General features: G+C 39.7%; 1 protein-coding gene across 2 annotated transcripts in view; it reads left to right on the top strand.

The window, feature by feature from the left end:
* The window catches only part of LOC126203234 (uncharacterized), a 171,646-nt gene extending 146,717 nt beyond the window's left edge, over nucleotides 1-24,929 (top strand). Inside the window, exon 12 of one of the 2 annotated variants that reach the window (XM_049937480.1) lies at nucleotides 22,211-24,929. In XM_049937480.1, the coding sequence (XP_049793437.1) occupies nucleotides 22,211-22,368 (158 nt within the window). In that variant the 3' untranslated portion in view covers nucleotides 22,369-24,929. Of the gene's footprint in view, nucleotides 1-18,683; nucleotides 19,034-22,210 lie in introns of those variants that run through there. The other variant, XM_049937481.1, reaches the window with a different exon arrangement.
* The last annotated feature ends 653 nt before the right edge of the window (nucleotides 24,930-25,582 follow it).

Here is a 25,582-nt window from a genome sequence, read left to right as displayed (position 1 = left end):
TAGAATAACACCACATAAAGACACACAGTGGGTAAGGCACCGTATTTTTATTTAAGACAAAAGAACTCAAATACCTTTTCAACCATCCAGGAGTAGGTTTTCTATGATTTTCCAAAACTATGGCAAATGCTGGGATGGTTCCCTTAAGGAAGGCACAGCCAATTTATTGAAAGATTTTTGAGAAATATCTTAAAAATGAAAGTTATAGCAGACTAAAAACGTTTATCTCCTGTGAAAAAGTTTGGTTATGAAGCAGAGAACAAAAGAGGACTCGTGCTGATACCAGTAGCCTCTTTTTGTTGGGGAGGGGAATAATGTTAAGAACATTGTTTGCAAGCATATACAACTGAACCAAATAATGTAAAAACACCGATTTAGAGCAGCCGATGTGAACATTTCACTCAAATGCAATGCATTGTGCTGTGACAATTATGTACAAAACTAGAAGTATTGTACCTGATGGCCGTCATATAGACATTTCAGGTAAAGTAACACAAAAGACTGTGATATTTGGGAACAAAGGAGATGACTAACCTAAAGGCAGAAGCCCTCTGTTGTCAATAGGTACACAGATAAAAGGTACAGGTCTTCGCAGGCTTTTGGAATGAGCTTCCTTTTTCAAGCTTGTAGGAAAAACATGCACACGAACACACACACACACACACACACACACACACACACACACACACAGATAAATACACTACAAGGTAAGAAGTGGAGAACAGCGAGTTGCCTTATGTTTAGGCCAGGGGTTACTGGAGTGATGGTGGTGGGGAGGATCCAGACAGCAAGGGTTGTGAAGCAGCCATTGAAGTCTCACGTGTTGTGCTCTGCTGCATATTGTGCCACTGCGTGGTCCACCTTGTTTTTGGCAACAGTTTGACAGTGGTCATTGGTGGTTGCAGCAGAGCTGGTACATGACATGGCTGCTTTCACAAGTGGCCTGGCCTCTGATGGAGTAGGATAAGCCTGTGACAAGACTGAAGTAGGTGGTGCTGGGTGGGTGGATTGGGCAAGTCTTGCATCTGGGTCTTCTACAAGGGTATGATCCCTGTGGCAAGGGATCGGGGTGCTCCCTGTGGCAAGGGATTGGGGTGCGAGTGATGTAGGAATGAACTAGGATGTTGCGGAGATTGGGTGGGTGACTGAACACCTCTTTAGGAGGGGATGGAAGTATCTTGGGTAGGATGTCCCTCATTTCAGAGCATGATGATAGATAATCAAAGCCCTGGAAAAGGAAGCAGTTGGAGATCTGTTTGTGAATTATCTCTTTGGGGGGGGGGGGGGGTATTACCTGTCTGTGAAGGCCTTTGTGAGGCCTTCAGTATACTGAGCAAGGGAGTTCTCATCACTGCAGATGTATCTACCATGGGTGGCCAGGCTCTATGGGACGGATGTTTTGGTGTGGAAGGGGTGGCAGCTCTCAAAGTGCAGGTATTGTTGCTGATTGGTGGGTTTGATGTGGACCGAGGTGTGGATGGAGTGAAGGAGATTGATGTCTAGGCATGGTGGGTGGAGGAGGACAAGGTGAAGTGGATGGGAGAGAAGGTGTTCAGGTTATGGAGGAATGAGGATAAGATATCCTGGCCATGGGTCCAGATTATAAAGATGTCATCAATAAACCTGAACCAGACCAGGGGTGCCACAAATTTGTTTGTATACCTTCCCTTCAAAGAGAAGATAAGGACTGGCCAGCCATTCTGCCTCCAGATAATAAAGATTTTATCAATAAACTTGCACCAGACCAAAGGTTTGGGGTTTTGAGAAGCTAGGAATGTTTCCTTTAGGTGGCCCATGAAGAGTTTGGCATAAGAGAATGTCATGCAGGTGCTCATGGCTGTGCCACGAATTTGTTTGTATACCTTCCCTTCAAAGGTGAAGTAGTTATGGTGTAGTATGTAGTTGGTTAGGTGTATGAGAAATGAAGTGGTGGGTTTGGAACCTGCACAGCAACAATCCTAAGTGCCCCGTTGTGGCTAGTTACAGTGGCCCCATCAATAGAATCTGTGGCTCTTGTTAACTAACATCTGCAACCAATAGTCCACTATCCCCACACCCTTACCTCCCTGGTCTCTACTCATCACTGTTGATGCAACATCCATATACACCAACATCTTTCATGCCCATGGCCTTGCCACAATTGAACACTACATCTCCCAGCCAACCAACCAACCACAAAAAAAGAGCCCCTCTTGTCCCCCAATACCACATGGGGCCAGAACGACTGGACCACATCGTGTCATCATGCACTGAAATGAGGGACATCCTACCCAAGGTACTTTCATCCCCTCCCAAATTGGTGTTCTGCTGCCCGCCCAATGCCCAACCTCCACAACATCCTAGACCATCCCTGTGCCACCCCTACCCCCAATCTCCTGTCACAGGGATCATACCTCAATAGAAGACCCAGATGCAGGACCTGCCCCATCCACCCACCCAGCATCACCTACTCCAGTCCAATCACAGGCTTATCCTACTCGATTAGAGGCCAGGCCACCTGCGAAAGCGACCCTGTTATATACTAGCTCAGCTGCAAACACCAGTGGCCACTGTCAAACTGTTGCCGAAAACAAGGTGGACCACCCAGTGGCACAATATGCAGCGAGGCACATTTGAGATTTCAATAGCTGCTATGCTGCTATCCTTACAGCACATCCTTCACTCCCGTAACCTACCTGGCCTAAAACTAAACCTGAGGTAACTTGCTGTCCCCCCTTGACTTAACCTAGTGTGTGTGTGTGTGTGTGTGTGTGTGTGTGCGCGTGTGTGTGCGTGTGTGCGTGTGTGTGCGTGTGTGTGTGTGTGTGTGCGCGTGCGTGCGTGCGTGCGTGCGTGCGTGCGTGCGTGCGTGTGTGTGTGTGTGTGTGTGTGTGTGTTCTACAAGCTTGAAAAAGGAAGTTTACTCCAAAAGCTAGCAAAGCTCTGTACTTTTTATTTATGTACCTATTGATGATGCAGCGCTTCTGGCTTTTGGTAAGTCGTCTCCTTTATTCCTAAATAATTCGTAATTGTCAACCAGAACTTTCCACATATTAAAAGATCATGATAGTCACTCATATTGAGCTAGTAGTGGTTCTCATAGGCTAGACAGTACACACAGAGTGTAAAGATATCCCACAAACTATTTGTACACATTGCAAACCTGCAACAATTCTTCCATTTACTTGTTCATTCTTCTCTACATCTTATCAAGAAGGAAACTTGCAGCGATGTGCAATGAGTCAAGATAGACATTTCAAAAAGAGAAACACGAAACTCTCAGTGTACTGCTTATTAATATTTTCATTTTTGTAACGTAATAAATTAGCAGAAAATCCGCCACATTGAAATCATTTACTTCTTTCTCATTTTATATAGCTGCTTTGTATTTCTGATGGATAGCTTAATATTTACAGTTCTACACTGGTAGTTTTCAAAGAGCCAACATAGGTCTGTTTATAATACAGGGTTTTTATAAAAAGTAAGGAGACTGAGGTTTTGAATCAAAATTTATTGTAGATATCGCTACAACCACTTAGTAATCTTCGGCGTATGACACTTGAGGGTCAGCAACCAGCTGCATGTGAGATTTCCACACTTCAAATGCTGCCCCGAACGCTGAGTCTGGAATGACCTTCAAAGCCCTTGTCATGGCAGCTCGGACCTCCTCCAGGGTCCCACGATGGTGTCCTTTCAGGGAAGTTTTTAGTTTGGGGAACAAAAAAAAGTCTGGTGGGGGTCACATTGGGACTGTAGGGGACAGGCGGGTGGGGGGCTCCTTGCTCCTTTGCTTTACATAAAAAAGTTCTATTTCATTGGTTGATTTTAGCTGTAACTTCTTTCCTGTCATAACTATAAATCTATTCATTGATCTATTAAAAACAAAATACAAAGCTCTCAGATTACAAACTAGGCTAAATTCATGAAATGGTTTGACATTTTGATGAGTGTCACTGCCATCATTTCCTGGAGAAGACAGGAATCACCTTGCTGGGAACCCAAGAAATTTATATTAATTGACTTGGCGGGAAAGACAGTGAGATCATATCATTGGAAATGATTTTGGTGGTTAACTTATTCATATGTCAGTGCTGTAATGAAGTGTGTGCTGTGTATTGTCAATCTAATTCAATTAGTAGATATCAGTCATTTGCAGCGAAACCAGTAGATGGTGTGATGCCATGATTTATGTTCTGAATTAACGTGGTAAATAGAGACTTGTCGTGAATGATTGCCAATGCAGTCACTTTCTCTTACAGTTCATTAATGGCATGAAAGTGTATGGACCCATTGCCATATCCCAGAAAGCTATTATGCTAGCATGTATTTTTGGGTTTAATATGTTGAGGCATGTGCATTATTGCATATTCTATCAGTTTCATTGGCAGTTAAGTCTGCAGTCCTATATTAGGTGGAGCCTTTTTAAAGTTACGCTTTTTATTACCACCTCCAGAGCTTAGTAATTAGTCTTCATTTCATTTGTCATGAGCTGCGCGGTATTAGCCGAGCGGTCTAAGGCGCTGCAGTCGTGGACTGTGCGGCTGGTCCCGGCGGAGGTTCGAGTCGTCCCTCGGGCATGGGTGTGTGTGTTTGTCCTTAGAATAATTTAGGTTAAGTAGTGTGCAAGCTTAGGGACTGATGACCTTAGCAGATAAGTCCCATAAGCTTTCACACACATTTGTCATGATCATAATATCAATGTGGAAAGAAACAATATTATGAAAAGGAAAGTTGGCACTCACCATATAGCAGAGATGCTGAGTCACAGATAGGCACAACAAAAAGACTGTCACAAATAGCGTTCCATAATCACATTCCAGGAAAATGAAAAAAGAACACCATGAATTCATCGACCTGACAGAGAGTAATTTTATTGACACACTCTTGGGGATGTATAGAACATACGATCACAAAACAGAGCCATACCCACATGAGTAAAGTCAACAGAGTGTGCGCAGTGTCAGCTCATGTACTGTGTATACCCTCCTTTTGCAGCAATGCAGGCTGCAATTCTCCCATGAAGACGATCGTAGAGGTGCCTCAGCTGGGCCAGATTCCGTGCTGATTGTGCAGACTGCGCAAGGTGACGTTTCATCCGATCCCAAACATGTTCAAGGGGGGACAGATCTGGGGATCATGCTGGCCAGGGTACTTGGCGTACACCTTCAAGAGCACATTGGGTGGCATGGGAGACATGTGGATGTGCATTGTCCTGTTGGAAAAGCATGTCCTCTTGTTGGTGCATGAACGGTAGCAAGACCGGTTGAATAATGGTTTCAGTGTACCGTTCACTGTTCAATGTTCCCTCTGCTATCACCAGTGGGAAATGGCCATTGTAGGATATGGCGCCCACACCATGATTCCGGGTGTCAGTCCTGTGTGCCTCTGTCGTACATACTCCAGATTTTGGCACTCCCTTGCACGACGCCACACATGCGTTTGACCGTCATTGGCACCAAGGCAGAAGTGACTCTCATCACTGAAGATGACACGTCTCATTCGTCCTTCCATAAACGCCTATTGTAACACCACTGGAGGCAGGCTGAGCGATGTAGGGGTGTGAGGAAGACGCCCTAATGGCACGCAGGATCATAGCCCTGCTTCACGGAGACGGTTGCGAATGGTCCTGTACGGCACTTCGTAAGATGCTACGGTCTTGGTGTGCATCTGTGCGTCGCTGCTGTCCAGACCCAGGTCGACGGGCATGTGCACTTTCTGCTGACCACTGGCAACAACATCAATGCACTGTGGAGAGATCTCGCCCCACGTGTTGCGCAATTTTGTGGTATGTCCATCCGGCCTCCCGCAGGCCCACTATATACCCTTACTCAAACTCCGTCAGTTGCACAAACAGTTATGCTGACAATGTTGAAAACACACTAGGTGCTCCATATACCACGGCAGACTGGCTACCACGTGCTCTGGTGGTGAACAACCACTGAGCAACTTGCAACATTCCACAGCTGATAACGCAGTTCCTGGTGTGTCTGCAATTTGACGCATTTGATCATCGCATGCACTGCTCTCTCATAATGTTCCGTGCAAGTATAACAGGTCTTATTCACTTGCGTCAATGTTCTTTTTTCATTTTCCAGGAATGTACTTGTGACAATCTTTTTGTTGTGCCTATCTGTGACTCATCATCTCTGATACATGGTGAGTGGCAACTTCCCTTTTCATAATATTGTTACATTCCATTCTCGATTTTCCATTGTTCAATGTGGAAAGAGTTTGTTATGTTTGTATTATTATGAAGATTTAACAACTACAAAAGGATTGCATAAAATTAATTGACTTATAATTGCAACGTTACTTTATTTCACATCTTCTGAGTAGCTCAACTCTGTTTCATGATAAATAAATTACTTGTAATAATTCAACTGTTACACCATTATGACTCCATCCTGTTTGATACCTAAAGGGCAGAACTCAAATACTGGTGCTTGATTGTGGTGGATTCTCGTCGTTGAACTGTAACCTGTGTGGTGGAGGTTATTGTGTTGCTAGTTCCATGTACAGCATTGTTACATAATTAAAGACAAGATATCCATAGCCACTGATCGGTTTTAACATAATAAAGGAAGAAAGACACTGTCTGAGTCATTGGACTATTAGTTTCAACTGTACGTTTTCTTGAGGTCCATATCTGATTACTGTGAATCACAATTTGGCAGGTATGGATATAAAGATTATCTGTAACAATTGTCATAACTGGTATTCTGATTAAACACATGGTGTTTTGCCTTTCTTCATTATACTATTCTGTTGTTATGTGTTTCATGCTGTGTTTTGCTTTGTGTTCTGTCTGTGTATCCCTCCTCTGCACTGTTAAGTTCTATATGTGGGTGATTATGTATGTGACCTCTTAGGTTTCCTTTCATTTGTGTTTCGTGGTTGTGTTTGTTGATTGTATCTTTTTTGTTTCTCAGTTCCAACTGAGAATGGATACAAAACATTCACCATAAACAAGTTCGACCCCATGACTTGAACATAACTAAACAAACCTATTTGGGGACAAGAAAGGAAGTGTTTGCATCTAGGCAAACCGGCGTTCTCCCCTTCCATCAGTATGTGAAAATGAGACAGAGAGGGAAAAAATATGAAACTGTAGGAAGTAACACTTTGCACTGCCCATACTGAAGAAAATATCTACTAGCCTATTTCAAGAGTTCATAAAAGGGGTATTTCTCGATCTTAATATGGAGGAGACCAATATGAGGACTACGTGAAAGTAGTGCTTCCAGATTGGTTGTCTGTAAAACTGTCAAGACAATGTTTCCCACTGTTGTATTTGGTAAGATTTGTTCCTGTTGCAGTTCTTTGGTGTCAGTGTTCATGATTCCCCAGAAGGTTACAACTTACATACAGTAGTTTAACACCATGTGGAACTCCCTATTCATGGCATGCTCTCCAAGTGATTTGGCATTTAACAACTTCTTTACTTGGTATATTTCATTGCTTCGACAGGAGTGTGCTGCTACATAGCCTTTTGATAGAGTTAAGTTACCCTTCAAGTCCACCTAAACCTATATGTTTCCAGTAAGATAACAATTTCTCAAATGAACGCTCCGACATTTAATGATAATAAAAACATTATTTAGTGTAGGTTGTGTTCTGTTACTATCAGTGCTTTTTCAGATAAGACCAGTCATGTGAGGTCTCTTTGGATTTTGGGTGTTATGACTGCCATCCTCCACAAACCACTGGAAGTGTTTGAATTGGGTGCAGGTTTCATGGACAACTTACAATTAGATATGAAAATAAAGTGTCCATCCAGACAGAGCCCCACTTTCCTGCACATGATTTGTGCAACTGTGTTTATGTTTGTGCTGGTTAAGATTTCCTAATCAACGCACTCTGATAGCATACTTGGTATCCTATCAGTCATCAATATCTGATCTAGTTGCAGTGGCCAGTATTGCCCAGGATGTTTCATATCTGTTACACAAAGTGATTGGCCCTACATGGCACTGTAAATTTTTAAAACAAGATTAAATGTGAAACACAGACTAGAATATCTTCTAGGGTATTTGTCATATGCAACAACAGCAAATAATAAATAAGTTTGTAATCATGTTTCTGTAAATTCTCGAGCTATTGCTTGGCTTGCAATCTAGGACATCTAATGGTACTATCTCTAAGATGGGTATTGCCACTGTAATTTATTCTCACAGTAGGAATTACATTCAGTTTATCATGATATATTTAGTTTGTTAGGCATTTAATTTTCTTCATTGTTTCATCTGAATTTAGAAATTTGAAGTAAGTTGGCCTAGAACTTTGAAATAAATCAATCAAGTACTTCTTGAGATATTTGATAACAAAGTTTCTCCTATATATATTGTGTACATTAAAAAATATATGGCCTGTGTCCGTCCAAATGTTCATTTGGGGATCATGTAGAAATTTGAAGTAAATCGGTGAAGAACTTTTAAAGATTTTTTCCATTTATATATTACATTTACATACATATATATCATTTACATATTCCATTTATATATTACATAACAGCTGAAAGCAAGGGCAAACTACAGTCGTAATTTTTCCCCGAGGGCATGCAGCTTTACTGTATGGTTAAATTATGGTGGCATCCTCTTGGGTAAAATATTCCGGAGGTAAAATAGTCCCCCATTCGGATCTCCGGGCAGGGACTACTCAGGAGGACGTCGTTATCAGGAGAAAGAAAACTGGTGTTCTACGGATCGGAGTGTCGAATGTCAGATCCCTTAATCAGGCAGGTAGGTTAGAAAATTTAAAAAGGGAAATGGATAGGTTAAAATTAGATATAGTGGGAATTACTTAAGTTCGGTGGCAGGAGAAACAAGACTTTTGGTCAGGTGAATACAGGGTTATAAATACAAAATCAAATAGGGGTAATGCAGGATTAGGTTTAATAATGAATAAAAAAATAGGAGTGAGGGTAAGCTACTACAAACAGCATAGTGAACGCATTATTGTGGCCAAGATAGACACGAAGCCCATGCCTGCTACAGTAGTACAAGTTTGTATGCCAACTAGCTCTGCAGATGATGAAACGTGCAACCTCTTACTTTTTCTCATGTCTGTAGTGTGCAACCTTCTTTGCACATTACAGACATGAGAAAAAGTAAGAATTGTAATTTTACATAGTTTTACTCATAATAATTTCATGTTACTACTTAGTTACTATACAACATAAATATTACAAAAAATGTCGTCGAAACTGTAAACTTCAGGCGCAGCTCATAGAGGGCGTCATACGCAAAACCGATGTGTACTGTGAAACCAACATATAATTTTACGACAGTAATGGTTGAACTGTGTAAGCATTCACTTGAGCACGAACAACTGCTACAATTCCGCACTGGTATGTAATGTTAACATTAAAAAACAACGATGTGACCGACTTATAACTTTTGTAAATCACATTGTAATATATACTCTTGTATTTGTTTTAGCATTGATAATGACCTGACACAGGTCGAAATCTGATCTGTGTTGTGACTATAAATGTCATATTAAAGCAACTTAATTCTACGACTGATTGCTGCTCTATCTAACCCAATATAATCACAGTCGTTGTGTGCACCCACACCGTGGAGGGCAACCTGGTTGAAATTAGGTTTGGGGCTAAAGGTGAGGCCTTAAGAAAGTACTGAGACTTCTACAGTGGTCAGAGTTTATTGACAACAGTGTTACAGGATGGGTGTTAAGGAGCAGAATGTTTCATTGAGAACAGAGGAGGTTTTTGGGTGTGGAATACAGAGTAAGCCAACAAGGCATAATCAGGGAGCTGTGAGGGGTTGGCCAGGGTTGGGGGGGGGGGGGGGGGTTGGAGCAGAGTGGTGGGCCTTTTCATCGCAGTAAGTAGTCCCACGCTGGTATAAGACAAGATTAGCTGGGAATGCTGTTCCATCTGTTGCATGGCAAGAGCTTCTATTGCAAGGATGATATTCAGAAAGTTGGGGTCACAGGGTTAAAGGATTTTTCGAAAGGGTACAGGTTGTCAAGTATGGTTTGAACTTGGATTGTATGATTTTGAAGGACCAGAATGGTGAGGATGAGGGAATGATTGATTGGCAAAAGGTGAAGTTTCTTGCAGTAGGATTGATGACAGCCTGAGATGCCAATTTTAATGGTCAAGCCCATAAGGTGGGATACTGTTTGCCAGACAGGATTTTAGAAAGAGGATGTGTGATTGAAGTTTTGCAAGGGAAAAGGTGAGTTTTCGGAATTAGTGACGGTAGAATGAGCAGGGATATGATTGGATGGTCAGGGGGCTAAAGGAGTAAATGGAAATTTGTTAAAAAAGATGGAAAATAGTAATGTGAAAATTCATGGTCAAAGTGTTGTGAGGGAAATAAATGATAGGTGCTACATAGAGAGCTATGTAGGAAGTTCATATAATGCTTTAAAGAAGTAGGAAATAGGGGGGGGGCACTCATAAATAAATAAGTACAATTTGCAAAATGATACAGGTGACAATAAAATACGACATCATAAACAAACTCACACGGTCTGTTAACATTTAAGTTGGGCAGCACAAGTCGATAGAGGAGAAGATGTTAAACATCAAACTAGAATTAAATGTTTGAATGGAAAGGGGTGTCACGGCGAGAGCAACATTATTTAGTGTGGTGAGCAGCGACAACAGTGGGCGCTCAAATTGCACAGCAGAGGGTGGCCGGATTGTGTATTGAAGGCAGGTGCTGTAGAGGATGAAGAAGCATAGAATTGTTAAGGAATAAAGAATGGACAGTGAGTCGTAGATAAGCAAAGAGAGACAGTAACAAAAGTAAAAGGGTATGGTAAGGAGCTGAATCAACAATGTTTAACAGTAATGGAAAATGCAATATGTAAAGTAAGCAAAGGCAACTAACCACCTGTAGCAGATTGATGTGTGAAGCACAGTAATACAGGGCGTACATAAAGTCTGGGAACACTTTCAATTATTTTTCACACTAATGGGAAAGTGAACAGGCATAATTGTCGAATCTGGGGTACAAAGCGTCCACAAGAATGCATTAAATTTGAGGGCGATCCCTCAAAGAAAAATGTTTTTTGTGCATTGTCACGTCTAAAACTGTACGGGCCATTCTTCTTCACCGAGAGCACTGTCAGTGGATATTCCTACTTGGACATGTTGCAGCAATTGCTGATACCTCAAGTGCAATCGGACTCTCCGTTCATCTTTCAGCAGGATGGGGCTCCACCCCTTTTTCATCAAGAATTTCGTGGGTAGCTGAACACGGAGCTGCCACATCGATGGATCGGCCGTGCTACAGAAGGGGACAGGTGTTTCGTGAAATGGCCTCCCCGATAACCAGATCTCACTCTGTGTGACTTTTTTCTGTGGGGACACATTAAAGATATGGTGTATGTACCGCCTCCACTACGTGATGTAGCAGAGCTCCAGGAGAGAATACAGGAAGCGACTGCGACAGTCAACGATGCCATGCTATGACGGGTATGGCAAGAATTCGATATACCGTACTGACATCTGCCTGGTCACTCATGGTTCTCATATCGAATGTTGTTAAAAAAAACTTTTGGAGTTTCTCTTCAAAATGCAATATGTATGACATCTGTGCAGTGTTTAGTTCTTGTGCAATGAATAATTGAAAGTGTTCCTGGACTTTAAGTACACCCTGTACATAACAGGAAACAGCATTTATCCGAGCTTTCGAGCACAAGCTCCATTTCTAGCAATAATACATACATTCGCGCGCGCGCGTGCACACACACACACACACACACACACACACACACACACACACACACACACACACACAAATTGCACACTCCTGTGGCCATTGCAACACTAATTATTGATGATGATGATGATGATGATGATAGCAGTTGCCTGAGATGGTGGAGGAGGGAGGGGGAAGGGAAGGACCAAGGAGGGGATGAAGGGAAAGAGGCAGGTCTTTGGACAGATGGCTTTGCAGCCACACAACAAGACAAAGAAAAGTGCAGAGGCTACAAATGTGCTGGCGTATGCCTCCGCCAGCACACCATTCGGCACTATGAAACTGTACAGCAGGCACTGAACAAGGTGCACCTATGACAAGAAAAGGCGAAGACATGCCGCCAGGCTAGCGCTGATAATACCTCCGTGGGCAGCGTGCATATAAGCCATCACTGCTGACTGAGCTGTCTCAATTTCTCTGTACCTCAGTATGTTGCTTCGGGACTCAGTTTGTATTGCACCTCAATACATTGCACTGTGCTCTAATCTTCCCACTGTGTTCTAATCTTCCCACAGTGATAGTTGTTGCCTCCCACCTTAGCTGGCTGTAAGGGAATGTTTGTTGTTTTATATAGTTGTGATACGGACACGAACAGGATTGTTCTTGAAGTTAAGTACTCAATAGGTTCCTGTAATAAAGCATATTTTAACCATGTGTGCATTTTGTGTTGTAGTGAGAGGAAACCGGCCACCCACTTATCATATCACCCTCTCCTCATCCATCCAGGAACCACATCTACATCTACGTATATACTCTACCAGCCACCAAGCAGTGTGTGGTGGAGGGCACAATTTGCGCCGAAGTCATATTTCCCCCTCTCTGTTCCACTCATGGATTGGGCGAGGGAAAAATGACTGTCTGAACACCTCAGTATAAGCTCTAATTTCCCTTATCTTTGAATTGTGATGATTGCGCGATTTGAAAGTTGGTGGTAATAATACGTTCTCTATATCCTCGGTGAAGATCGGATTTCGGAATTTAATGAGCAGCCCCTTCTGTTTAGTGTGCCGTCTGTCTGCAAGTGTGTCTCGCTTCAAACTTTCTATGAGAGTTGTAATGCTCTCGCGATGGCTAAATGTACCAGTCACAAATCTTGCCGCTCTTCTTGGGATCTTCTCAGTCTCTTGAATCAGACCCAACTGGTAAGGATCCCATACAGACGAACAATACTCTAAGACTGGACGAACTAACATATAGTAAGCTATTTCCTTTGTTGAAGGACTGCATCGCTTCAGGATACTACCAATAAACCGCAATCTAGAGTTCGCCCTACCCATTACTTATGTAATCTTATCACTCCATTTGAGATCATTTCTAATAGTCACACCCAGATACTTGATAGATTTTACCTCTTCTTAAGTCTGGGCATTTATTTTGTACTTGTACATTAATGGGGATTTTCGCCTTGTTATACGCAGTAGGTTACACTTACTAATATTGAGAGATAACTGCCAGTCATTAAACCACGCATTTATTTTCTGCAAATCCTCATTGATTTGTTCACAACTTTCGTGTGATACTACTTTCTTGTAGACTACAGCATCATCGGCAAACAGTCTAAGGCCGCTGTCAGTACCATCAACCTGATCGTTTACCGTATTTACTCGAATCTAAGCTGCACTCAAATCTAAGCCGCACCTGAAATTTGAGACTCGAAATTCAAGGGGAGAGAAAAGTTTTAGGCCGCACCTCCAAATCGAAACAAAGTTGGTCCATTGTAATATGAGACACAATTTAGGTCGAATGAATGACGATACAGCTACAGTAGTTTGGTTTGAGTCGTAAGCTTAGCAGTTAAGCTTTACCAGGTAGCCATTGCTATGCGTCAGGCGCTCCGTCCGTATTTATACGGGTACCCTTCCTTTTCACGTGCTTCGTCTGGTTTGAATTGATTGCTTATTTTTCTTTGATCTGATAAGCGCCGTTTTCTTTGTTATAGGTGTTTACGTCACTCTAAGCTGAAAATGCATTACTGTACTGTGTCATGCATTGTTTGTCGCATTCTGATTGTGCGTGTTTACGGCCTGTCGCCGCTCGCGGCATGGCCTGCTTTTGTGCGCGCTACTGCCGCTTACAAATAAAAAATAGAGAGGAATCGTCTCATTAGCGAAACATTTGTTGTTACTTACACTATTGCTTTCTTTGATAATGATCAACAAGAACCAAATAATAGACTGCGTATGATAGATGATGTTCTGAACGAAATTTTAACGAAAATTTTTCTCCGTTTGAAAATCTTTGCAGGCGGCTTTTTAGTTCATTACATTCTGCACAGAAATTAGAGTCATCTTAGATTTAAAAATCTAGTCAATTGCTGTGCTTCATTTCTGACTGAATCACTATTAGGCATAAGAATAATACAAATATAAACATTACATGATATGTATATTCTTCCGCGTTTTCTGTTGTCTCACTCTAGTTTCGTAGTTTATTAGGCAGACAGGATTTAAATGAGATAGTAGCAAACACGAAACAATACATGGCAAAATGTTTATATTCGTATTATTCTTATGGTGAAGAGAATACTGCATGTGATTCACAATTCATAAAAGTTCCTATTAGCAACCATCTCTTCTCACAGGTAGGAAAAAATTCAGAACGCAGAGTTGGCCATATTGACAAACATCCCAAACAGTCTTGCCAGTCGCATTTTTGTAGTACATTGAAATGCAGCTACATTCGAAGATGAACAATATGGAATTTGTATTTACTTCGTTGGATAATGTACCAAAATGCAGTGGTCGAAACTCGGGGCGGAGGAAAAAGGCTCGTCTTCAACCTTTCTCTCTCTCTCTCTCTCTCTCTCTCTCTTTTTTTTTTTACTGACGGAGAGGTTTTGGTGCCAGTATTTATCTTTGTGCCTACAAATCATGCCTTTGTAGCGCTACATATATTCGACGGCAGAAGTTAGTTGTGGCGGCACCCACCAACATTTTTCAGAACTCCCGCTTGCTTTGGCTTTGCACTTGATTCTAAGCCGCAGGCGGTATTTTGGATAACAAAAACCGGAAAAAAAGTGCGGCTTAGATTCGAGTAAATACGGTATGTAAATCGTAAAAAGCAGCAGACCTATTACGCTGCCCTGGGGCACACCTGAAGTTACGCTTGTTCCTGTTAAAGTCACCCTGTTCAGGAGGACATACTGCTCCATGTCTGTTACAACACTTTCTATCCAACAGCATATGTCATTGTATAGACTGTAAGCATGCACTTTTTGGAGCAAGCGACACTGCAGAACTGAGTCAAACGCCTTTCAAAAGTCGAGAAATATGGCATCAACCTGGGAGCTGGTATCTAGAGCCTGTTGTATATCATGCACAAAGAGGGCCACCTGTGTCTCGCATGACCACTGTTTCCTAAAACAGTGCTGGTTTCTGCAGATAAGCTTCTCAGTGTCTAGAAAGGTCATTATATCTGAACACAAAATATGTTCCATGATTCTACAACAAATCGATGTCACTGAAATTGGCCGGTATTTATGTGCATCCAATTTTCTACCCTTTATATAGGTAACTATGACCTTGGGCTTTTTCCAGTCCCATGGAACTTTCCGCTGTTCCAATGGTCTCTGATAGATGATGGATAAGAATGGTGCTATATTTATAGCATAGTCAACATACAATCTTACGGGGATACCGTCTGGGCCAGATGCCTTCCTGCCGTCTTAAGGATCTTAACTGTTTTACAATCTCAGATACACGAGACACTATGTCAGCTATCCGTGCGTTTGTTCGATAATTGAAAGGGGGAATGGTGCTGCAGTCCTCTACTGTAAACGAGTTTTTGAAAGCTATGTTTAGAATTTCGGCCTTCTGTCTATCATCATGTTACATTACCCATACTGTCAGCAAGAGAAGGTATTGAATTATTTGTAGAGTTCATAGATTTTACGTATGACCAAAATTTTTTGTTGCTATTTTTAGAATCTGCAGATAAAATATTGCTTTCAAATTTGTTAAAAGAATCTCTCATTGTCCTTCTGACAGCTGCTTTCATTTCGCATAATTTCTGTTTGTCAGTGGGGCAGTGACTACGTTTAAAATAACTGTGCAAAATTCTCTGCTTTCTCAGTAACTTCCTAATATGTTTGTTGTACCGAGGTGGATCCTTTCCCTCCCATACTTCTCTAGCACATGGTGGACAATACCTTTAAATTTTGACCAAAGATGCTCAATATCTTTGTGTCCTGTGGTGAATGCTTGGAGCTGACTATGATGATATTCATTAATGACACTTGACAGTTGTATCCTTCCTAAACATTGTCCAATCCAAGTTCAAAATTTCACTGCTTTTTATGTCTGGTTTCAACCAGCTTTCGGTACCTAATACAATGTTGGTAGTGCTACTGATTATTTTGGAGAGTAACTCGGGGATCTTTGACAATTTACTAACATGAGATTAAGCATATTTAAATCCTTTGGAATGACCTGTTTAGGTGAATTAACAATTTTTACAGTTGGCACACCCACATCTGTGACATAAACTGGTAATTGTTCAGGCCAACAGTTTGTTTCCCGTGGGGAGGAACCTAATCTAAAAAAACCGCACATGCACGCCACAAGTATTGTGCTACCCATGTTGATGCTTCCTGTGTGTAGTGCACTCCTGACCTACCGAGGGGCATCCTACAACCTTCCACCCCATAGCGTAGGTCAAGGAATCTACAACCATTTTCGTCACTGAGTTGACGTAGGCTCTGGTTTAGATTCTCCACTCGGCTCCAAACCACAAAACATTACGGGTGGGCGCAGCCACAACGACAACAACAACAACAACAAAAAGAGTTGTAGAAAGAGGGTGGGAGAAATGGTGGGTGGTGGGGTTAGAAAGTTGAAGATGAAGAGGGAGAGAGTGAGGGGAGAGAGAACAGAGATTGCATACTTGCTTCCAGCATAAGTTTTTCTGAACCATGCAAATGGGAGTCTCTCCAACACACCCTGCACTCTCGAAATCCCCCCAGCCTAAACCTCAGCTGACCTGTTCCCAAAGTCTCACAATACCTGTTCCCTTCTTTCTTCTGTCCATTCTACTACTTATCTGTCCACATCATGCACTGCCCTCTTCAACAACCCCCCCCCCCCCTCCCGTACCCACCTCTCTCTCTCTCTCTCTCTCTCTCTCTCTCTCTCTCTCTCTCTAATCTTTACCTTTCTCTCCTTTTCCCACTCGAGTTTCCCCCTCTTCCTACATCACTTTTTGTTGTACACACTGTACTTTTTTCATGTTGTTGTGCGACCGCAAAGTCATGTGTGCAAAGACCTGTCTCTTTCCTGATACTTTCTCCTTGCATCCTTCCCTCTCCTTGCATCCTCTCACCAACACTCCCTCCAACAGCTCAGGCAACTGCCTTCAATAATTGAGTATCACACAGAGTGTTTGTTTGTGTGTGTGTGTGTGTGTGTGTGTGTGCGTAGGTCTGCTATTGCTCAAGAAAGAATTAGTGCTCAAAAACTAGTGTGGATGCTATTTTCTGTTATGTACTACTGTGCCTCACACATCGATCCATCTGAGGTGAGTGGTTTCCTTTCCCTTATTTTACACACTGTCCACATATAAAATAGGCAATCCACTGTTTCGAGAATGCCAGTTGTAACTACTTTTCTTTTACCAATTTCCTCTTTTTCTGTTAATGATTTATGGTAATTTGCTTTTGTTGTCTGTCTAACACCTTAAACTTTGTAGAGCGTCTAGAGATGATGGAAAAGTGTAGCTTCACTTTTAAAATGGGGAACATTGTTCTCACCATGAGGTATTCATCATTTGTCTTAAGGAATTTATTTATTCTCTCTTGTTTGCTACATTTATCAGAATTATCAGATCAACCTTTCTTGTCAACCCTAAAACAGTAAATCACAGTGAGTTTTAAGTTTCTTGTGGATACACTCGTGGGGTCTGCAACGTACAATTGGACTCTTTTATCACACTAGTTTGCCAGTTTATATTAGCTTCATTATTTGAGAATATATGTACATCATACACTCTTTCAGATCTCTGTCTACAGGATTTTCTTATGCCTTACTTTCTTCATCACTGAGTAGAACATGTCGAAGACACTTGATATTTTTGAACAGAGTCAAACAGAAAATGTGGCCTCGGCAGCCAGAGATTTGTGGTCGTGTGAGTTGCGTGTGTGTGTGTGTGTGTGTGTGTGTGTGTGTGTGTGTGTGTGTTGTTTGATTCCAATGAAGGCCTTTTGGCCGAAAATTTACATGTATGACAGTCTTTTTGTTGGGCATATCTGCGACTCGCCATCTCCGTTATATGGTGAGTAACAGTCTATCCATTTAAAACGTATTATCACTATCCCATACTGGATTTTCCATTGTTAGACAATGTGAATGCATGGACAGTCACTAGGCCTTAGCCTAACCCCAGCATACAAAACCAGTACTTACCTATTGTGTTTGTTGACATAAGCCTTGACACATACACAAATGCTTGTGTCCTCTCTCATTCCCGCCTTCCACTATTCACCAACTTCCCCTTATCCCCATATTATTTCTGTGTTAATTTTACCCACATTCTGCCACTTCAAGTCTTCAGTTTCTTTCTTTCCCAGTGGCTACATAGTGTATACTCCTCATTCCCCAATCCATCTTCCCCCCTCCCTGCTGCTTCATCTTATCCTCTGCCCTTTATTTACAGTTGTCACCATGCTGGCACCGTTTTTCTAATATAAAATGCAGTAAAAGGGAATTTCTTGCTGTTGTATTGATGGACTTTCGTTCCCCCTTTTTTTTTCACTGAAGCTTTTGCTGTCCAACATCATTATGTGCTCTCCACTGCATGTTAACATATTGCACTGGTATAGTTATTTAATCATCTTCACAAGTTTGCATAGTGTTAGTATAATTTGCATTATTGGTGTTTAGTTAAAAAGAACTAACAGACCTGTTGGTTTACATTAAATACCTCTCATGCAGGAAAGCAAAAGGGTATATAATATGGGGAAGAAAATGTTCTGTTTTTCAGGAGATCGCCTCAAAGACTGGACGCCCTTCTCATAAACAGACCAAAGATTTTAGAAGCTGTGCCTGAGTGTTTGGCTGATTGAAGAAAAGTGCCATGTGGCATTCTATTCTGCAAGAAAACTGACTGAATCTCATAAATTGTTTGAGTTTTATTTTTCCTCTGAAGTGCAGTACAAAATGTAGTTTTGGTTATACCAAAACATTAGTGCCATCTGCCACCACCCCTGCTTACCCATCATGTAGCTTTATGTGCTCTGTCTCATTTTACATGTAATCTATAATATTACTATGTTTTTTCTTTTTGGCATGTGTACATTTATCAGACAAAATGTTTTTATCTTATTTGTGTTGATAGGGATATATGATGTAGCAGATGTATGCCATGAAGTTTATTTATGTGGAGATCTGTCTGGTTAGTGTGTTGTTGTTGACGTTGTCATTGACTCAAATATAATATGGATAAATGGCATTAGTTGTAAACTTGTGTGTATTTTAGTATTTGTTGGAATACTGTAAATGGTTAATTTTTCAATATTTTATAGTGTTTCAGTTCTATTTGATTCTATTATGAAAATCTCAAAGTTTCACATAAAAAGTTGTTGTGCAACTTAGTGCATACTGTTGAGTGTTAATTTAAACCATCACATGTCAGAGGCCTTTCTTATATTTAATTTATTTTGAAATTATGTCTCAAAAGAGTGCACTGCTTAGAATCCAAGTTATTAAAGGTACCTGTTTGTTAGATCAGTAGCATATGTTCCTGTCTGGTGCTGATTTAATATGTTTTACTGATTGATTTGAGTGTTTATAAAATTAAGAGAAGACCGAAGGGCAGTCCAGCATTGAACTTTCACCGGTGATGAAATTCAGAATACTCCTGATAGAAAAAAAGACTTAGCTTTTGAGCCAATTATTGCTTGTCTCTGGGGAATAGGGGGAGGAAGAGGGGGGGAAGAGGGATAGGATGGTGAAAGTTAGAAAGGAGGGGCAGACCCCTCAAGTCCCAGGATAAAAGTGACCCACCTATCTATTGGCAATAATAGTAATAATAATTTCACCTCATAATGCTAAATAGTGGCAGGCCATTCTGTCTCCTTGTAATTTTATAATTTTCTCAAGAGAATTTGGGTGTATGTCTTACATTTGTTGCAAAATTTGGAAACACTTTCCATGTTAATAGTTAACCCCAGTATCTGAACTATTTTGGGACCTTTTTTTCTGATAATGTGTGATGTGTAGTGCGGTGTACACCACATAATTGTTTACTTTGGCTCTCTCTGGTAAACAGTGTTTTGTTGATTACATGTGCTTCACTAGTGAAGTTCCTGTTATATAAATGCTGTATGCTCTCAAAAAATTATTTGCTATTAAAATTAAAAGGGAGACATAGAACTTTATAACCTTTAGATTAATAAAACTTAAGTGCTTACAGAGTGACTTGAGCAATAAACGTAAGTCAATGCAATGCCAAAATTCTAAAGTGTACTTTAGTTAGCTGCAGCAGGAAACAGTATTACTCCAGTGAATAAAGAATATTTGACAGTATAGAGCTATGTTGAACTAAGAATTATTATGAAATTTTCACTTCTTTTCTGTAAACTAACATGACTACAGCCGTATATTAAACTGTTGTGTTCTGTCATTTGATATGTGTTTTTGAGAAAGCCTAAGTGTCGTACTTTAGCTATTACTATACATATAAAGACTCAGCAAAGCTTTAAATCAAACATTATTGTTTCATATACTGGTTAGGGTTATGGTCTCGGGTAAAGATTTTCACAAAAATGCGTGTGTTTGAAGAACTCTTGGCAAACTGAAATCTTGCAGTAGTAATTATGAAATTACATCATAACAAAGGTTGGTACTGCACAGCAAGTGTAATGTGTACTTGCACAATGGCAATTGGATTATAAATGGTTGGTGCAGAGGGTAACAGAGGGGGATTTGATGTGAGAGGCAACTTACTTATACATGTAGTGAGCAGCTCACTCATAAGAAAATAGTGGACAGATTTCTTATTTATGAATGGACAACTTACTTGCATATGAAGCGGGCAGCCTTTTTACATACAGAGTGGACAACCTTTTTACAAATGTAGTGTGCAGCTTACTTATTTCTCTGCAGGCAGAGGTAGTATCAGAGGAGACTGCTGTCATTATAAACCAGTTTACTAGTCATAGTAGCCATACTTTGACATTTGGAAGAGATCTTCCAACTGTTATGTACGTAGGTAGCAAATGTTATTCCATATAGATCTGAAGACTCCTTTTTAAGGCGTCACATTATACATATCCATCATTGTTATAGTATTCATGTTACAGCTATTAACGAATTTGTACTGATATTAGGTCATCTGCATAAAGGAAGTTTATTTATATAGTAAAAGTATTGTTGAATCTAGTTATAATTTTATGTATATGTTACTTGTGTAATATAGTGGAGATTGACTTACTATCTTTATTATGTTTACTGTAAAATATGCTGTTGTGCTTATTGTCGGGCTAAAAGGTCTTTGTTTGGTGCTGTGGTGGCTTCGTGTAGTACTTAAATGACAATATTCACAGTATGTCAAACTTTTATACTTTTTACTAGTATCAATTGTAATATACATTCTTGTTCGTATCTTGCTTCATTTCAAGTGTAAGTGATGTGTTTATACATTTTATGTAGTGAAAGAAGGAAGGAGACACACTCTTTTAAGTGCAAAAAAATTTAGTTATTATAGGATTTCTATTACAGGTATCCATTCCAGAATCCCTGTCATTTTGGACCATTTGAATGTAATTGTAATTTAAGAATTATTTAATTTCATTATCCTTAACTTACAGATATCCACAAATGGTCCAAAAGAAAAATATCATGCATATATATCGTTGTCACAAGTGCAGTTTCCTCAAATAGTTGATTAACATACTAACTCTTATTATCTAAAAATGTATAGGATAAGTACATTTAACATAGTGGCAATTAATCCCCCCCACTTAATGTTTCAGTCTAATATACATTTATTTTCTTCATTACATTTAATATCTTTGATGGGATTTCTCTGAGATGTCTATTAAGCAAGCTATTGAGAAGACTTGCACAATGCCCTATGGATTGGTATGTCCATGCTTTGAATTTTTTACCAACCAAACTGTAAAATGTGCAGAATTTTAACAGTCATAAATAGCTTGAAAGAGTTACTCAGATAAATTAAATTGCCTCAACTAATCAATTCAAGAACACTGTGCCCCCACATGACCTGAAAATTGCTCACTATTGAATTACCAGAGGATGTAATAACTTTGCTGTCAGTTACTGATAACTCCATTTGCTAAATACCTTTCTGTTACCAGGCATAAACTATTGATTAAAATTTTGGTTCATCATTAGTAATCTCTTTAAAATGTATGTTTTCTTGAACAGATGAACTGTACGCAGTTCAAGCAGTAATTTCTTTAAGCCAACCTTTTATCATGTTTCTTCCTAGTGTGTTTCCTTTTTGTGTTCTGATTTTTATTGTTTTTTCTTTTTATATTTCTGCAGTTGTAGACATTGTGCATGCCATGGAAAAATCAAACCTCACGAAAGAACAGCACATGACTCTTCGCAGGGCAAGAAAATTGAAAAAGTGGGAGACAATGTCGAAGAAAAAGTGGGTGGAAGTTAGGAACACTTTTGAACCACCAACTTTCTCTCAATAGCAACATAAAGTCATAGATGAGCTTTACTGAATTTCTGTGCAGCATTAAAAAAAGAAAAAAAATCTGGCTTGCTGCATGGTTGAAAATCTTAGCTCCTGAATTTTATTTATTTTCACCATCATGAGGACTGATCACTTTTTATAAACTGCATTTCTCTTAGTGGTCCATCATAGCTCCTTTTACAAGGGAATCCATTCATTCTACATTACTCTTTTCCCCTAAGTTGCCGTTCCTGTCAAAGTACATAATTTTTTGTGCATCTGCTTTACTTGTTAGCCACTTCATTTCTTCATGTAGCTTATAAAATACACTACAGCAGTCAGTCAGATCTGCCATCAGGGGATAGTCTGTTAGACTTAGCTCCTCTTAAAGACTGCTCATACATGGTTAAAAATCGAGCAGAAGAGACAAGGAATTATCTTGCATCTCCAAGAGAGAAAGATGTGGTGGTTGTTTTGCCTTATCGAATAGGCGAGACATTTGCTCATGTCTGCTACTTGAAAGTAATTTACTCCCACTTAAAGTAATATAGAGTGCTAGAAATACTCATCAATTTTTATGTTCATACATAAAATAAGGAAAAGGCAACCACTCACCTATTGCAGATTGGTGCGTGGATCACGGTAATACGTAACAGAAAACAGCATTCACACTAGCTTTTGAGCACTAGTCCTTTTTCCAGCAGTAGTACACACACACACACACAGACATCCAAATGAACATTACTGTGACCACGGCAAATCTTTTCATGGCCACAGGAGTGTGCATTTGGGAGCCTTCATGGTTGTGTGTGAGAATGTGTGTGTACTATTACTGGAAAAAGAGCTAGTGCTTGAAAGCTATAGAGGATACTGTTTTCTGTTGTGTGTTACTGTATTCCATACATCAATCTATTATAGGAAGGTGTTTTCCAGACCATTATTTTATGTATTGGTCCATCCAGGAATGTCCATTATTGTTAAAATATTTTTATTCATGTACTCTTACCTATTGCACATACAGAAACCATAAGTAAAGTTCCCTAGCATATCTCTCTTATTTCGGACTGTATTAAAATGCTCAGCATATTTTTACAGCATATATTCTTAAACTGAGGAAGGCATACATGGACTAGAATTTATGCCTTTTTTATGTGTGAAGGTTATCACTGAAATGAATATCAAACAGTGGAAAAATAAGGATGGAATAACGACAGTATTACGAAAGGATAGATTGCTATGCATCATATAGAGAAGATGTTGAGTCACAAACAGGCACAACAAAAAGGAGGAGGACTTTTTTCTCCAAAAGTTTAAATGTATAGCAGTCCTTTTGTTGTGCCAGTATGTGACTCCCTGTCTTGTCTACATGGTGAGTAGCAGTCTATGTTTTTCATAATATTACATGAATATCCAATATTTAAAAAGTATATTGAATATTACATATTTCAATGCTGAAGAAGTACTAAAGAAATAGAATATTTTAATTTTTAAGTGCCTGAGACAACTCCTATGCATACATCTGTCAGTTGTTTTTCTGTATTGTAATTGAGATTGGAGGCTCTCATTTTTATATGATTACTAATTTTTCCCCTGTGTCTAAACACAGTTGTGGAAGATTGTCTATTTTTTGTGTACTGTTCAGTCTTCCCTAAAGAATGTGGTTTCTGATACGATGGCGTATTATGCAGATTAAAATGCAACTAATTTGTTAAATTTAGTTTTGATTTTAGTAAATTATTCATTAATGCTCGTATAACATGTACAATGTCAGAAAAAGTTTATATTTTATAAGAGTATTGTACATCCAATTATGGTAGTTGCAACAGTTTTACAAAATGATGTACTGAATTTAAATTAAGCAAAAAATATGTGTGAGTAAACAAACAAAGTTTGCATGTGTACTGTAGTGAACTGTGGAATTGTCTGTCTACCTTTGTTCTTGATCTTCCTATCTCCCCCCCCCCCCCCCCCCCCCCATTTTTTCATGAAACATTTTTATTAATGGTAGTCCAATGCATATCTCCAATTTCGCTTATCATATTGTAGATTTTATTTAAGTTATTTTCATTTAGTAATCTTACTTCCAAATGTGAGTGGCACTTTGAAAATTTAATTCACGGCTAACCTACAAATAAAATCAAGCAAAATTTAAGAACATCCCATCTACTGCAATATATTGGTGAATTAGATAAACCACCATAAGGGTTTCATAATTGGGTTACAAATTATAGTGCATAAATGACTGGAGGTAAAATAATCATCATCCCAGGCATCTCTGTTTCATCAGAATTGTGTAGCTGTTGCCTTTAGCATTGCATTGTAACACTATCTCTCTCTCTCATCAAAAGTAACACATCAAACGTGAAACCACAGAAAAATGTTCAGTTGCATTATAGAGAAAAATTAAATGCCAACTATGTACGAGCAGCAATTTTTTCCCCTCATGTCAAAAGAATATAACATCAGGCTAGTAAGAGCCAAGGAGCATGGCATTGACAAAATTTTCGTTGTGCTCCCTCACTTTATGCGTGCGCGCGCGCACACACACACACACACACACACACACACACACACACACACGTGCACTGAAAATACATTATAGTACTATGAGCTATGTTCTCTGATGTTTGAAGTTATCACTGTAAAAGCTCAGGACTGTATTTTTCAAATATGCATGATTCATTTGAAGTAGTGATTGTAACAGAGCAAAATATATATATATATATATATATATATATATATATATATATTCTTTCGGCTTACATAATAATTTTCATGCATTCAGTTTGGTGTACTGTTGTAATTTCCATTATATTGTCAGTATGATAATGTGACCTATTGTATTTCTTTTATTGATACATCACTGTGATTGTTTCCTGGAATATTTACATGTTTGTCATCTTAATTAATTACATTGGTTTCATACCAAATGGGAATAAATACAGTGCTCACTTATTGGGATGCAAGGTGATAGCAGGTATGCAGAGACAAAGAATCTAGAGCTTTTGAAACAAGGTTCCTCTAGCATAGACAGGAATAATAACTATAAAACTAATGTGTTATGAGAGACCAGATGGGAAGGTCACATAGGTCCATGAAGCAAGAGAGGCATCTTCGCATAAAGTGGAGTGGAATTTGATACAGATTCGTTATTTCAGTCCTTTTGTATATGATGAGCTACAATAAATGTAGGTCTGCTGTCACCTTCTGTACCAGTAAGTAGACATTATCCT

Source organism: Schistocerca nitens, chromosome 9, assembly GCF_023898315.1.
Source record: "Schistocerca nitens isolate TAMUIC-IGC-003100 chromosome 9, iqSchNite1.1, whole genome shotgun sequence".
Classification (NCBI taxonomy): domain Eukaryota; kingdom Metazoa; phylum Arthropoda; class Insecta; order Orthoptera; family Acrididae; genus Schistocerca; species Schistocerca nitens.
This window is presented reverse-complemented; position numbering and strand designations above follow the sequence as displayed.